The sequence below is a fragment of the Alternaria dauci genome, chromosome 2 (assembly GCF_042100115.1).
Source record: "Alternaria dauci strain A2016 chromosome 2, whole genome shotgun sequence".
Taxonomy (NCBI): domain Eukaryota; kingdom Fungi; phylum Ascomycota; class Dothideomycetes; order Pleosporales; family Pleosporaceae; genus Alternaria; species Alternaria dauci.
The window spans coordinates 2,373,139-2,388,786 of record NC_091273.1 but is presented as its reverse complement, the minus strand read 5'-3'; the positions used below and the strand labels follow the sequence as shown (position 1 = coordinate 2,388,786).

The 15,648-nt window shown below is 56.9% G+C and overlaps 5 protein-coding genes across 5 annotated transcripts; 3 read left to right on the top strand and 2 right to left on the bottom strand.

Annotated features, from left to right (window-relative positions):
* Positions 1-217: 217 nt before the first annotated feature.
* Positions 218-3,865, bottom strand: ACET3X_002813 (uncharacterized protein; the record flags this gene model as incomplete). The annotated part of the gene is made up of 1 exon (XM_069449598.1): positions 218-3,865. One exon carries the CDS (start codon positions 3,863-3,865, stop codon positions 218-220), a length of 3,648 nt encoding a protein of 1,215 aa, XP_069309360.1.
* A 298-nt stretch (positions 3,866-4,163) lies between these two features.
* Positions 4,164-6,891, top strand: ACET3X_002812 (uncharacterized protein). The gene is made up of 3 exons (XM_069449595.1): positions 4,164-6,130; positions 6,180-6,620; positions 6,671-6,891. The coding sequence occupies exons 1-3, from the start codon at positions 5,564-5,566 to the stop codon at positions 6,848-6,850; spliced, it is 1,188 nt and encodes a 395-aa protein (XP_069309359.1). The 5' UTR covers positions 4,164-5,563; the 3' UTR covers positions 6,851-6,891.
* A 597-nt stretch (positions 6,892-7,488) lies between these two features.
* Positions 7,489-8,800, bottom strand: ACET3X_002811 (uncharacterized protein; the record flags this gene model as incomplete). The annotated part of the gene is made up of 3 exons (XM_069449594.1): positions 7,489-7,553; positions 7,602-8,700; positions 8,753-8,800. The coding sequence occupies 3 exons, from the start codon at positions 8,798-8,800 to the stop codon at positions 7,489-7,491; spliced, it is 1,212 nt and encodes a 403-aa protein (XP_069309358.1).
* Positions 8,801-9,261: 461 nt separating this feature from the next.
* ACET3X_002810 (uncharacterized protein) lies at positions 9,262-12,474 on the top strand. Its single transcript, XM_069449593.1, has 3 exons — positions 9,262-9,623; positions 9,672-11,393; positions 11,438-12,474. Exons 1-3 carry the CDS (start codon positions 9,502-9,504, stop codon positions 12,141-12,143), a joined length of 2,550 nt encoding a protein of 849 aa, XP_069309357.1. The 5' UTR covers positions 9,262-9,501; the 3' UTR covers positions 12,144-12,474.
* A 1,215-nt stretch (positions 12,475-13,689) lies between these two features.
* On the top strand, positions 13,690-15,483 carry ACET3X_002809 (uncharacterized protein). Its single transcript, XM_069449592.1, has 3 exons — positions 13,690-14,353; positions 14,410-14,693; positions 14,740-15,483. Exons 1-3 carry the CDS (start codon positions 13,959-13,961, stop codon positions 15,351-15,353), a joined length of 1,293 nt encoding a protein of 430 aa, XP_069309356.1. The 5' UTR covers positions 13,690-13,958; the 3' UTR covers positions 15,354-15,483.
* The last annotated feature ends 165 nt before the right edge of the window (positions 15,484-15,648 follow it).

The window sequence follows — 15,648 nt, the reverse complement described above, 5'->3', positions numbered from 1 at the left end:
CGCGAAAACGCGGTCGCGCGGTCCGGATGGGGAAGTAAGTGTGGGTCTGTGCATAGCAGGGACAAGGAACAGACGACACGGCATGCAAGAATCAGGAATGGAGTGTTCGAATAGGAATGATTTAACGCTGAATAAGAGCTCAACGTCCGAATATCTCAATGTTCGAATATCTCAACTATCGTCAGGTATCTCATACAAATTATCGTCTCAAAGAACATCAACCCCATGTTCCACCACCACCCCTGCCAGCCCTCCTCTGTGCGCTCAGTCTCCAGTCGTCTTCGCCAGCAAACTTGTTGTGCAGAGGCTGTATCCGCTCAGCCTTCTTCCTCTTGCTCAATCTGTCTGTCGGCGCAACCTTGAAGAACGTCGGCGCTGCTTCGACGAGCCACTTGGGCTCAATGGCACTGCAGAAATGCATGTATTCCTTGGTCGTCTCGACAAGAGAGTGGTATATAACGTGTTCAGCAGGCTTGCCAAACAGCGAAGAAGAGGGATGGAGGTAGACGGGCGTGCCCTCGACGAGCGTCTTGTAGCCCTCGGCAGGATCTTTGCGCGCCGAGTTGCGGAAGAAGCCTGAACACAGAGCTTGTCGGACCTTGATTGTATTGCGGCCACACGACACGACCTGGTGTTTGTGTCGTGCCATGATCTGCAGCAGTTGGTTTCGGACATCGCGCACGCGCTGCATGTTCTTCGGCATGACAAAGTTCTCGTGGCACCATGGCGTGCTGAATCCTCCCTGCTTCCAGCCGTTGTACACGTTGAGAAGGGTGATGTGGTCGCCAGAGGGGTCGTTGAACTTTTGCTTCTTCTGGTCGGCTTGCTGCTGCTTGTCGCGCGGACGGTGGAAGACGTTCTGGGTTGCACTGATCATGGCCACGATGGTCAGAATCTCGTCTGAGCATTGGAGCTCGACAGACTTGATGAGCGACTTTGACAGAGACGGGTCCATTGGGAAATCTGCCATCTGTCGACCAAGACGCGTTAGCAGACCTTCGTCGTCCAGCGCACCCAACTGGTACAACTCTTCCAGGGCAGTCAACATGGTGTTCGTAGGCGGTGGATCCATAAAGTCAAAGTGCAGCAGGTCGTTGATGCCCATCGCTTTGAGCATCAGAATCGTGTTTGACAGGTTCTGACGCTGAATCTCTGGAATCGTCGTCGGCAACATCTCATTCTGGAACGCGGCCTCGGTGTACAGACGGAAACATTTTCCTGGTCCTGTCCTTCCTGCTCGTCCGCTCCTCTGACGAGCCTGGGCTTGCGAGATGGGCGTAATCTGCAGACGGTCCATTCCCAGCTTTCCATCATACGAACTCTGCTTGACAAAGCCCGGGTCGACGACGTAGTAGATGCCGTCTATGGTCAGACTGGTCTCGGCGATGTTGGTCGCGATGACGACTTTGCGGGTGCCGTTCGGGGCGGGCTCAAAGATACGGGAGGCTACCTCGGACGGCAAGGCACCGTAAATGGGCAGAATCATCAATTCCGGGACATTCGGACCCAGGGCTTTCATGCGCTCCGATATGATCTCACAGGAAGAGTCAATCTCTTCTTTGCCTGTCAGGAACAGCAGGATATCACCCGCCGGCTCCGTCAAGTGGATCTGCATGACCGTGACCAGCGCCGCGTCCAGGTAGTCAGACTCTGGCTCCTTGCTGTACATGATCTCCACGGGAAAGGTTCGACCTGGAATTGAGAAGATCGGACACTTGTAGAAGTACTCGGAGAACTTGTCGGCGTCCAGCGTGGCACTGGTCACGATGAGCTTCATGTCCGGGCGGCGTTTGAGCGTCTTCTTCAGCAGTCCGAACAAGACGTCTGTGGCGATTGTGCGTTCGTGGGCCTCGTCCAGCATGATGCAGCTGTACTTTGACAGCATGGGGTCCAGCAGAATCTCACGCTGCAGGATGCCGTCCGTCATGTACTTGATGCGCGTGTCGGGCGAAGTCTTGTCTTCGAATCGAATCGTGTAGCCAACCTCGTTACCAAGGGTGCAGCCAACCTCGTCGGCAACACGCTTAGCAACACTCATAGCTGCTACACGTCTGGGCTGGGTACATCCAATGACCAGCTCGTTGCCATAGCCAGCTTCGGCCAAATACTGCGTCATCTGCGTCGTCTTTCCGGATCCAGTGTCGCCGACAACAATCAGAATCTGGTGGGCTGCGACAGCCTCGAGAAGCTGGTTTCTGAACTTGAAGACGGGCAGCGATTCTCGTTGCTCCTTGATGCTCATGTTGGTACGTTTGCCGAACGAGGTCTCCTTGCTGTTCGTGGAGATCTTCTTCCACTCCGGCAAGGCCTGGCTGGGTTCGTTCGTTCGCGTGTTGCGCAGGTCGCTTGCAAACTGTCGCTGCTGAGCCATGGGATCGTTCCACTGGCTGCTCAAGTCGACATTCGCTGCCTCCTTTGCGGCCTTTTCCTGGGCTTCTTGTTGTTTGAGGTCGCGGCGTTCCTTTGCCAGTGTATCACCGGCCATCGCAGCGCGGTTGAGCGAACCATCGGGCGCCTTGACAACTCGGATGGGTGAAAGCTCCAGTGACTGCTTGGTCTGGCCGGCCAAGAAGGGCGGCTCCTCCTCGCGGACTTCAATGTCAACATCCTCCTCTTCCTCGAAGCCGCCCTCGCCGTTGATGTGCGCGTTAAAGTCCTCGTCGATGTCGGGGTAGTCTGACTTTGGTATCACGCCAGATGCAATGAGCTGCTTGATTTCCCATCGTTCCGGGGAAGTCATGCGCTTCCGCATGCCGTTTTTGCGACTGTTGAAGCCATCCTCGACGACGGGCACGGAACTGTCCAGCCCTGGTATTCCTCCGAGTCCCTGGGAGTTTGCGCCGGTTCCAAAGGATGCGATGCGTTTGCCGGGATCGAGATCTTGGCCGGTCCTCTGGTCCACCTCTTTCATCGACAGCGAAATCCGGTTGTTCTCGTTCTTTATGACCTTGACCTTGACCTCTTGCCATCGTGACACGAGATCGGACGGGTGGTTGACCCGCCCTTCCATCATCTGCGTGACGTGCACTAGCCCGTCAACCTTGCCTTTGACGCCTTGCAGGTTGACGAAGCAGCCAAAATCCTTGACACCTGTAACCTTGCCGTTGTACACTTTGTACAGCACAGGCTCGTCGTCGAGCTCGGGGGTGGGGGGCCGTCGGAACTCGTCGAGGTCTTCGTCGCGGTACTTCTTGCGGCTCCGTTGCTTGTTGTTCGGTTTGACTGTGCGCGTGCGTCCAAATTCGTCTTCAAACACGAGCTCGTCGTTCTGCTGCCTCCCCCGCCGTGGACTCCTTGACCGCGAGCGCGAGTATGACCTGTCCCTCCGCCTGTGTCGCTTACTTCTGCTCGTGTCGTCATCGCTGTCGTACGGGCTCATGCTTCTTTTCCGCGACCTCTCCTTGGGCTTGCTGCTCGGCGCCTTCCCTGCCAGGCCCTCGAGCATCGCAAATGTGTCGTCCAGCGCGTCGGCTTGCGGCGCATCCTTCTCCGGCTCCTCGTCTGCTACCTCGTAGTCTACGTCCTTGTCCGGAATCGCCAGGCCCTTGAAGACGCGCGTCTTGCGATCCGTCGCATCGCCGCCGTCCCCTGCGTTTGCGCCAGATTCCTTGCCGTTCGCCCCCTTGTTCTTGTACTTTGGGTGGAGCGTCAGGATGAGCCGGTCGATGCTCTCTACCAGACTCTGGGGGAACTCGGCGCCCATGGCCTCGAGCTGGTTCTTGAAGTCTGTGACGCCCTTGCATTTCGCATGTTGATCGATGACGAACTCGGCGAGCGTCTTGTCAGATACGCCGACGTGGTTCTGGATTTCGGACGTGACTTTCGAGACGAGCGACAGGAACTCGAGGTTTGCGAGATCGTCCATGGCTCCGGTTTGGCCTCGTTCGCGGCGCGTCTCCGTGTAGGCGCGGCGTATTCACAGGCGATGGCGATGACGGGTTTGTACGGGTTTGAGGATATCGCGCCAAATCGTTATGCGACGGCGGATCCTCTGGCGCCGGTGGAAACAGAGTGAAAGGCGGAGTGGCTGCCTGTAGTTGTGATGGTCAAGAAAGTTGATGCGGCTCGGCGGCGATTTCGCGCTAGGCGGCCCCCGCGCGCTGCAGCCACTCACCACTCGCCAGACTCCGAGACGACATCTAATCTCACTCGAGCCACCGACGCCCACGTCCTCCAGCACCTGCGTACTCTCCAGCCGTGCGAGCCTACAACGTCCACTCTGCGCCAAACGTCACGATGAGTTCCACGCGTATCTACCACAACATCTCGCGCACGCCCATCACGTCCACAATCCTCCTCCTCATCGGCAACTACGAACTGTGGCGCATCCACAGGGGCACCCACCCTTACTGGAGTCCTAAAATCGAGCAGGCAGGCTTGACTGCACCGCGCGACGAGACAAAGCCCGGCACTCCCGATACTGGTGCCGCGGGGACTCGGGTGCCAGCTGCACGAGAGTCGCGCGGGGTCTCGATTCAGTTTATGAATCTCAATGGCGTTCCCATACCCTTTCTTGGACCCAAGTCGATGGACTGAGACTGCTCTCTCGTTGGATCAATGCAAGCGAGAACACACAGAGTCTTCATAAGGATATCAGATGTTAGCGGGCTTTTGTAAGAGGCGGTGTGATGGAGTACAGGCGTTAAATGTTGCAGCGTTCGAGCGAGGACGTTTTCAAAAAGTGACCCGGAAATTCAAACCAGAAAAGGACTTTGTTCGCGGAGTCGTCCACATAGGCTGCTACGATGGCATCAGCTCTGCGGCCGATATCACCGTTGCGAGGCTGGCCGACCACATTCAGCTCTGCAATCCCACCACCATTTGAGAGCATATCAAATCGTCGTTCATTACATCGAGCTCATACAAGAGTGAGAGGCAGGAATCCTCCGCCCGTTGTTCCCATGTCGTCGGAGGATGCTGGCTGTGGATGTGGTCCGAGCACTGCAATGTTGTATTCAATGCGCCGAATCGCGTCAGATTGCACCATCTCACTAGCGCCAATCTCACTCGAGCTCCACTATACCACCTGCTACAGCTACTGCCAATATGATGAGAAGCGTGCCTTGGTATCACGGATCATAGCAAGGATGGAAGAGAGGCCGAACGCAGAGAAATATGGTCATGTCATGCCGCTCGAATGCACTCTGTACGTCTACTTGGCAGCTTTTCAGTCTACACCGAGCAGTATACCTTTTGATACCGTAATCGTGCGTGGTGCATCTCGATATTAGTGTCCTGCGGCTCAGCGTGAGGATCGTCGGCTGAATTGTGTGCGATGGCGCAATCGTCCCAATACGGCAAAGCCACTGACAGTGGTACGAGTCGCATGTATACCGCTGAGGTAGTACATAAGGACCGCCGACTTTGTGGCTTTCTAACTGTCATCTTCGGAATCACTTAGACCTCGCCAAGCAAAGCTTCTCTTCGTAGACCGAGTCTAGCACCCGCGTTCTCCCAATATTGCCATACTGCCTCTTGTACACGTCACGTCACCCCAAGGTACCGCGACCTTACACAACATACTGCAGGCCTCCATAGCACTCTTCATATCCCGGTAACAGCCATGGCGCCCGGGCTCGTCGAAACCCAGTACCAGCCCACCTCTACATCCACATCCCTGGCCACGCCAAAGTCTAGCAACGTCCACAGCTACGTTCCTGGCCGCACTACTGTCAAGAAGCATGTCACTCCATACAAATACGAGGATCTTCGGCCACACTTCCCCAACATCACATGGCCGGCCTACACTGAGATCCCCTACGCCGACAAAGGCCAGCTAGGCGATCCAAACTTCAAGAACCTCCTCGTAACCGCCACAGATGTCTTCGACTACAATCCAAAGATCGGCACCGAGGTACATGGTGTTGATCTGGCAAACCTCACAGATGCTCAGAAGAACGACCTTGCCCGACTGATTGCCACGCGTGGTGTTGTGTTCTTCCGAAACCAGAAGAACTTTAGCATCGACGAGCAAAGGGAGCTTGGCAAGTACTTTGGTGAGCTCCACAAGCATGCTACGACGGGCGTGCCGAAGCGTGAGGGTTTGGAGGATGTTCACGTCATCTACACCGGCGAAGACAGTCCAGATCTGAGGGCACTGTTTACACCATCCTTCCTCTGGCACTCTGATGTAAGAGGTCATACATTGAGAATAACTAAAGTTTTGTTAACATAGCCAGGTAACATACGAACTACAGCCTCCTTCCTACACCTCTCTCAAAGTCCTCACCGGCCCCCCTCGAGGCGGCGGTGGAGACACTCTCTGGTCTTCGCAATACGCAGCCTACGACATGCTCTCGCCACACATGCAAAAGTACCTCGAAGGCCTGACCGCGCTACACTCCGCCGACCTCCAAGCCCAAGGCTCACGCGACCTCGGACGAACCGTTCGCCGTGAACCCGTCACCACCGAGCACCCGCTCATCCGCACGAACCCCGTCACGGGCTGGAAAAGTATCTTTTTCAACCCAGGCTTCGTGACCAAGATTGTTGGCGTACCAAAGACGGAGTCGGATCACATCATCAGCTTCTTGACCGAGATTGTTGCAACTAGCCCAGAGGTGCATGCCAGGTTCCAGTGGGACGAGGGTGATGTCGCGTTCTGGGATAACAGGGTCACAGTACGTTGATTTTTGTTTGTAATTGACTGACATGTGCTGACACGTTGTAGAACCACTCCGCTACGTATGGCTTCGCACCGCACCGCCGGCACGCAGTCCGCGTGACCGTCCGTGCTGAGCGACCGTATCTCGACCCAAAGAGCAAGTCGCAGGAGGAGGAGCTGAGTGAGAAGTACGGAATTCCTAGGGCGAACAAGGACGGAAGCGGCGTTGTCAACTACAACGACTGAGCATCTGATGTGCCACGAGACAACGAGCAGATATCTTGGACTTTGATTGTATGAGCGTTCTTAGCGAGCATGATGAAAATAGCGTGTAAATGAACTGATTCGACTTGAACGCTGCCTCCTGATGCACATGTTCTTACATTTCCAAATCACAGCTGCAGGCTCCCAGGCGTTCATCAAGAATCGGTAGTCATGTCTAAATTTCCGCAAATGGACGAGGCCGTCGTAGTCTACAGTCGTCAAGTACACAGGTAACATTATCAACAACACAATACATAGATAGGTACCGCCACCTCTCGCCCATATCGATGACCTGCCAATAAGCAGCCGCCAACAATCCCGCTACCAACGCCAAACCCAACATAAACACCCCTTGTGGTTTGGATTTTCCCTACGAAGGCCACTTGGGCAACGAAGATTTTCCTTGATTGAGAAACCGCCCTTTAGGTCGCCGCCTTCTGGCAAGGCACGTCCCGAGCAGAGTCAAGATTGCGAGAACGAAGAAGACAATTTTTAGCACGCGCCAAACCTTGGCTGACGTCGAAAGGGGTGCACTTGACCAACAGTCAGACTAGTGTGCCAAGAGCAACGAGATGATTCAAGGTGTCGGATTGAAGTGACTGAAGTGAGATGAGCGCTTATTACTGCTCCTTTTCGTACCCTGCTGGCTTCTCCATGCCTTGCATTTCGTAGAAGCGGGATGTGCCTGTGGTTGTGTGAGTATGGTTATTTATAGCATAGGGAGTAAACATACAGCTGTATCCGTTCCAGTCAAAGTTGTCCTTGGGGTTGCAAGAGCACTTGTGGTCGAGGCGGTACTGCTCACCGGTCGGGCAGTGCGTAAAGGGGACGTGGTAGTAGGCAATGTCGTTGAAGAAGTGGATCTCGTCCTTTTGCAGTAGCAGACCTGCGGCAATAGAGTGCACGGGGGCATCGCCCCATCGCTCGTAGAAGAAACCACCCGCGTGGTCGAGAGAGGTGAAGAAGTCAATGTATGCGTCCGAACGGAGCCAGTTGAGGTTGCCAATCTCAAAGTTGGACCAGAAATGGCAGTGGTTGTACGTCTCGCCGCCGTCGTCGCTGAGGAACTTCATGCCATTGTCCTTGGCAATGTGCTGGGGGTAGTGCTTGGTGAAGTTCTTGGTGGCGTCCCAGAGAGTGGGGATGGTCTCGACGTACTCGTACAGACTGAGGGTGAAGCTGTACTTTTTCTTGTTCTCGGCCATGAACTTGAACGTGTCGTAGTTGATGTCGCAGTAGAGCTTGACGCTGGGCTCGACGCGCCAGTACCACTCGTAGTCGAGCATCAAGGGGTGGCGGAAGAAGAAGCCAGACTCGTAGCGGCACATGTGCCTGTAGCTGACGGAGTCGCCGTAGATGATCTTCTTCTCCTTCATTGTCTCGCGCACCTTGGCGGCCTTGTCCTGGTCGATCCACTCAGGGAAGGACCAGTGTTCGGTGGGAATCTTGCCGTACTTGGTTTTGCCGGACACGAGCGCGGTGGTGACCTTTTTGAACTCGTCGCTGAAGTCGTCGTCGTTGAGGAAGACCCAGTCGTAATTGAACTTGCGGTTGAAGCGGTCCTCGACCTGGCGGATGGACTCGGCGATCTCCCAGACGTCCGAGTTGCGGGCGAGGGTGACAAACGTCGCGTTCATGCGGTCGCCGGGGATCGTCGCGGGCGGGAGGTTCTGCTGGTTGGGCGTCGTGGGCGACGTGACCTGCTGGACATCGTCGCTAGCGACGGGGGCATTGCCGTGGGGAGTCGCGGGCGACTTTGTGTCCTGGTAGACTGGCCAGCTTGCAGAAGGCACAGACGACGAGGAGCCGATGAAGTAGAGGAGGACGAGGGCCTGCAGAGAGTCAATGGCTGCGTCTGTGGTCACTACACGTTGGCATACGCACCACTACCGCAAAGACGATGTAGCGGATGTACCGCTGGCTGCCGGCCATGGCGTTCCGACCCTGAGGCTGCTGCTCAGACGGGTGTTTGTGGGTGTGTTTGGCGGGGATGGGGCCCTCCACTTTGCCTGCTCAATGCGACAGTGCACGTAGGGGGGCGTGTAGGTGTGGCGTGGGCAGAGGCGTGATGCGTAGCAGACGGAGGCGGCGCGTGTCTTTGCCGGAAGCGGCTTACAGGGAAACGAGCGGACCTGAGAGGCGGGGCATGCGCATCAACAGGTGAGTTGGAGGTCGCGGTGGAAAAGGGCGTGGGGAAGAAGAAAGTCGAGGCGAGAGCAGGTAAAAGGAGCGGCTGTGTCAGCGCCGTGGTAAAGTGGTCGAGTGTGGCTGATTCGCCCAGTCCGCCAGTCCGCCAGGGTTACGAGGGCTTCTTGCTCTCTTTGGCCAAGGGCGGGACTTGCCGCCAATTGGGACGGAGACGCGAACACAGCCCGCCAAACCTGGGTCGCTGCACCACCACCTTGCCCACCACCAAGTCCGCCCAGGTCACCGTACACTGCGGCTGCTTTCGGACGCTGCATTGCACACATTGATTGCCGTCATTCGTGGATGCGCCGATGCGACCGCCGCCCTGCCCGCCTGCCGTTGCCGTTGCCCTAGCCCAACGTCACCACGTTCGCGTATCAAATATCACCTCGCCCCAGGCATAACACCAGCCGCCATCGCACCCACCCGACCGGGCACCGCCCACCATGTCTTTCTTCGGCTTCGACACGAATCTGCCGAGAGACCGCGGCCACGCCTCCAATGCCCCCGGCTTTGGCCAGCACGACGCCTTCGCCGCCCTGGGTGGAGGGGCAGCCGATGACGATGTGTAGGTCGCGTCCAATGCAGCCCACAGCTCACACTTACACCCGCACAGCATCGACTTCGAGGAGACGTACGACGGCCTGGGCGACCAGCTAGACGACGATGCCGATGACCTCAACGACGACACGTTTGGCGGCGGCCCTGCCACGCAGCAGTCGGTTGGGAAGCACTTTGACTTTGCCGGCCAGACCTCGATGGTGTCCAGCACCCTGCAGGAGGAGCAGATGCTGTATCAGGCCCGCCAAAAGTACCCTCAGCAGCAGCAATACCAGCAACAGCCCCAACAGTACCAGCAGAGACCGCCCGTCCCGCAGGCGTCCAAGCCCAATCGAACTGGCTATGAGAGCTACAAGGACCCCGAGTACATCCCGCAGCTGGAGGCGCGCGCCGATATCTGGGGCCTCAAGCCGAAGCAGCCAGCAGCGCAGAGACAGCCGTCACCGCAGCCCGCCGCCTCGCAGCAGCCCGCGCCCACCAGAAAGGCCATGAGCATGGAGGAAGTCGAGGCTATGATGCGCGCCCAGTCCATAGGCACCCCTCCGGTCCAGCAGGCGCCGCTTCCGGGCTTCCCAGGATATGCGCAGCAACAGCAGTACCCGCAGCAGCACTTTCCGCAGCAGCCCCAGTATCCCGGTATGCCAGGACAGTTTGCGCCCCAGATTCTGCAAAGGCCTCAGCAGCAACAGCAGCCGGCTAGACAACAGCAGCAGGTTCGTGCGGAGCTCCCCGATCAACCCGTCCGGTCCCAGCCCCAGCAGCCCACCATCCTGCAGCGACAAAGGCCTCAGTCCAACGAGCCCAGCGCCCAGCAGCAGCGCCAGGCGCCGTCTCAGGCACAGGCTCAGGGCCCGCCTACCCAGCCTCGGCAGATCTTGCAGAACCCGAATCGTCTGTCCGGACAAGGCCAGCCGATGGTCCAGAATCCTCAACAGGGTCCTCAAGCCGGTCGCGGGATTCCTGCGGGACACAACCGGGGCCCGTCGTTCCCTGGAATGGTCATCACCCACCCCGAGCAGCTTCTGCATCTATCTGAGGCCGAACGTGCAGCCTTCCTGGAAGAAGATGCCAAGCGGGCTAAACGGAACCACAAGATTGCTCTGCTGGCAAAAGACAACGGCCTTATGACGCCCCAGGACAAGAACTTCATCACCCGGATCCAGCTGCAGCAGCTGATGACTGCGACCGGCAACTTGGAGGAGAGAGGGCCCGAGGCGGCTATTGCCGAGGACTTTTACTACCAGGTTTTTACCCAAATCCGGGGTGCTCCACGCCAGAACCCGCAGCAGCCAGCAAGCCAGTTTGCGCAGACTTATCTGTTCCAGACCAACAACCGGTTTGGCGCCCGCAGGCAAGGACGGGGCGGCGACAACCACATGCAGCGCATGGAGCAGCAGATCCAGCGAGCAGTCGAGGCCGCCAAAGCGCGACCAAAGGCCAGGCAGCTCGTTGTCGAAGGCAGCCTGGGAAAGATTGCCTTTAGCAACTCCAAGACCCCGCGGCCACTGCTCAACCTCAAGCGGCCGGAGACCAACGACAAGCTGCCGAAGAACCACAAGTCTTCCATCGCTGATCGCAAAGAAGCCCTCCGCAACATCGAGGCCGTGTACAAGACACTCATGCAAATGGAAGACCACGAGCGCGCAATGCCGCCTCCGATCCAAGAAGGAAGCCCCCCTGAAGCCATCCAGGCGCACATGGAGTGGCGGTCGAAGATTGAGGCTCTCCACCAGCAGCTCTGGCTGAACACCAAGATCATGGAGCCCATCAACCCCAGGTATGTGCAGTCTCCACGAAACCTTTCTCGCTAACGTTTACTAGCACACCGCATCCCTTCATCTCCATCCTGTCACATGCCAAGGGAAAGAAGGTGATTCCGCGCCTCTTCCGCCACATCAACGAGCAGGAGCGCATCACCGTCGTCACCATGATTGTCGTCCATCTAGATGCCCTCGCCGTGGTTGGCCATGCCATCGCTACCCCTGAGGAGCCGTTGAGCGCGGCCATCCGGGAAGAGGTGGACCTTTTCTCTCAGACTGTCATGTCGCCCATCCATGCGCACATCTCAGAGGCACCCCTGAACATCGTCATCGGGCTTCTTGGTCTTGTCCTGGACCGCACCAACCTCCATGTTGTGGCTCGCAGCAGAATCGGTCTTACACTGCTTACCTTCCTCATATCCCGTGCGGAGCTTCTTAAGCAGTCGGCTCCTGAGATGGTAACCGACTGGCAGCAGTGGACAGCGCTCTACAACCGTCTGTTCGACGTCATTGAGCCTGTGCTTCCCTATCTCTTCCCCGGCAGCATCAACGACACGGACGACATGTACATCTGGCAGTTCTTGGCTGCCATGGGTGTGGGCGCCAGCCCCGAGCAGCAGCAGCGTCTAGTGCTGGGCGTCAAGGACCGCGTCATGGAGACGGTCACTGTCAGCAAGGCGCTACCTGCCGACATGGCCAGCGCGCGTACAGCGAACGTGAACCTCTTCATGAGGGCCATCGGTCTAGATGTGGAGCTGTTGGGATGAAAACGCCTGGATCAACATTTAGCCATGCAATGCTATCGGACGCCACGCACCGCGTTCTGCGGCAGGCCGATGTTCGGAGTACAAGTCCATGCCGAGGTGGACGCCGATGCACTCGGCCATGCAGCACCGATATTGCGTGTAATCGTCGCCCAACTGCGATGTGTATATGAATAGTTGGAGCAGAGTGGAGGATCAGAGGGCCGGCAGCGTATGAGTTAACCGAGAGTAGACAGTCGCGGCCAGGCCCATGTGGTAGATGGGCCTCTGGCGGCGCGTCGATGTAGCAAGGACATCACTTATGATAGAACAAAAGCGCCATTCAATATTCGAATATACGCATTGATTTCATGCACTTCCGCCTGTCACGTCAACGTTCGTGCCTTGCCGCGAGGCCGTGCACTTGCGGTTCGTCAACGCCACTCGCTCGAGCAGATGGAGGAACCCGACTGCTTTTTCCAACTAACGCCTAAACTGCTCTCAACATAACCCTTTATGCTTTGCGCCATCTCTCTTACGCGAGTGTACCAAAATGCAGGGTGGAGAGGCTCAATCGCCCGCGCAGCCTGAGGTTCGCTATTCGTTGTGGACGCGACGGCTTGCAGGTAGGAAATTGTCGCACCGGTCTGACAAACAGACTGCGTGAGATTCGAAACATGAACTTCAAATCGATGGATGCCCAGCCTGTTTCCCTGCCGAGCAAAGTGGCGCCAAACTGCGATGAAGCATGTTTGCAGTTGGATCATGTTTGGGGGCCACATCGGGCTGGTTGGTTCTGGAGAACGGCACATCCGACGCCGCAACATGACAGCTAAGCTTCGCCCCGGTTGCTTGTCTGACATGTCGGATACGCGAGCGAGATGCAGAGGCTACCCGCCGGCTGCTTCTTCTCGAGTTGCGGGCTGGCGGGCCCTTTGTTTCATCCCTGCGACGACGCCCAGTTAGCTTGTCTGGTCTTGGCATTGCGAAACACCACTCCGCGGCTTCGTCAGCTCGTCCGTTCATGCTCGGTGACGGCACAACCGCGCGTCGTCGACTCAGCAAAGAGGCGTACGCCGTGACACAGCAGAACAGCAACCGTCGTCGACTGAGATGAGGTGGCTGGCAGAAACAACTCTCTAGTACCGCCATACGCAAGCCAGATCTGCCGTGGGAGCCTCTTGTGCGACTGCGACGTTGGATGGTACCACGGTACTGAAACGTACCTGCAGTCGATGCCATGCCTGCTGCTAGTCCTCTCCACCTTTCTTCGACGCCGTCAGGGTGGACGCGTAACGACCCCATCCCTTATCGATACCTCTCCGATGAGGCTCGAAATGCGTCTCGGCCAATGGCAGCGCGCCCACCAGACCCATAGACCCCGTTTCTTACGTTTAGCAGCCACCAGACTGGCTTCTAGATTTCTGTGCCTGAAAACCTGACAGGAGCTAAGCTTGATGTTCCCCATGGATCATCGCCAATGCAGCACGCGAAGTGTTTTGCCTGCTGCCGCGTGGATCTCTGCTTGGCCGTGAGTGTCGAGTTAGCGCTCCCACATCTTTTCATCATGCGTCGGTATCGGTTCGGATTGCAAGCACGAGTTTCATCTTTCTCAATTTCTACAAGTTTCACACTCTCTACATTGTCGTCTGCAGACGTTCCTTCTTTAAAAGCACTCTCCTCGCACACTCCTTGAGGGCCGTGGACTACCATCAGGCCGAGCCTTCTGTTCTGTTTCTTGAGGCAGCGTGTTTCGTTTCGTACTTTTCTTTCTTTGCCATTCCCTTCTTTCAAACGACAGGTTCTTCCAGTCCGGCTGCCGGTCAGCATTAGCTCAGCATGTTCTCTCTACGAATCCTCTTTTTCGTCGCTCTTTTGGCAGCCGTCGTGCTGGCCGTCCCCGCCCCTACACGCAGGAGGGGTGTCCAAAAACGTTCGTTCAAGGTCCCCAGGCAGATCAACAGGGCCCACCCTACCGGACCCAATGGCGCTGCTGCCATGAGGAAGGTGTTCAGGAAGTACAACTTCAAGATCAAGGAAGAGTTCATGGTCAAGGAGGGGTTTATTTCCTTCTCCAAGCAGAGCCAGAACGCAACCGCAGCGGCAGCCCCTGGTGGCAACACCACCGGTACCGTTGCGGCTAACCCCGAGGAGAACGCCGCTCTGTTCTTGTCGCCCGTCGACGTTGGTGGTCAGACCCTGAACTTGGACTTCGACTCTGGTTCCTCCGATCTGTAAGCTCACACCTACCATGCGTTCACGTATGCAGTTTACTGACTCTTACCGCCAGCTGGATGTTCAGCACTGAGCTCGACCCGCAGCAGATTGGCCAGCACACGGCTTTTGACGCGTCCAAGTCGACCACTTTCAAGGCGACCGCCGGTGCTCAGTGGAAGATCAGCTACGGTGACGGCTCCGGCGCTGCTGGTATTGTTGGCACAGACACTGTCACCATCGGAGGCGTCAAGGTCGAGGGCCAGACCGTTGAGCTTGCAAACCAGGTGTCCCAGTCTTTCGTCCAGGATACCAACACTGATGGCCTTGTCGGTCTTGCATTCTCCAACCTCAACACTGGTGAGTTTTGTACCACCGCACGCATCAACTGTACTAACAACACTAGTCAATGACGGTACCAAGAAGACTCCCGCAAAGACCTTCTTCGACAATGTCATGCCCAACCTAGACATGCCCGTCTTCACTGCCGATCTCGACCCCGATGGCACCGGTGTGTACGAGTTTGGCAAGATTGACGCCACCAAGTTCGAGGGCGACATGGCATGGATCCCCGTCAAAGCCGACACTGGCTTCTGGCAGTTTGGCTCCACCAAGTTCGCTGTCGGTGACCAGCTGTTCGAGAACCCTCAAGGCTCCGACGCCATTGCCGACACCGGCACATCGCTCCTCCTCGTCGACCAGCAGGTCGCGGAGGCGTACTACTCGCAAGTCCAGGGCGCTCAGCTCAACGCCCAGGTCGGCGGCTTCATCTACCCCTGCGGCGCCGCTCTTCCCGACATGAGTGTCGCCATCGGTGACACCTACATGGCCAAGATCCCCGGCAGCCAGATCACCTTTGCCACTGTCGACGCGGCAAATACGACCTGCTTCGGCGGTGTACAGGGTAACCAGGGTGCAGGTCTGCAGATCTACGGCGACACCATGTTCAAGGCGCAGCTCGTCGCTTTCAACGGTGGAAACCAGTCTCTAGGTTTCGGCCAGAAGCCTGTTCCCAAGTAGGCGCATGTCCTGTAGAAGTACAGTTTGCTCGCATGTACATAGTTTGATATCCTTTGCACATTCACTTGGAAATATATGGGCCCGCCCGAACATGGCATAGCACAGCGGCCACGAGATAATAAATAAAGACATCAACCAATTATCCAACCTCTGTGCAATTGTAGTCAGAGCCACGTGTGGCGCTAGCGTGTAAGCGGTCGCGTGTGGGTTGAGGAAGGCACACCTTTTGACTTGAGACTCACCATTCTCATTACCAGCCGAACATTGCTATTATTATTCCCGCTCGCCGAAACCA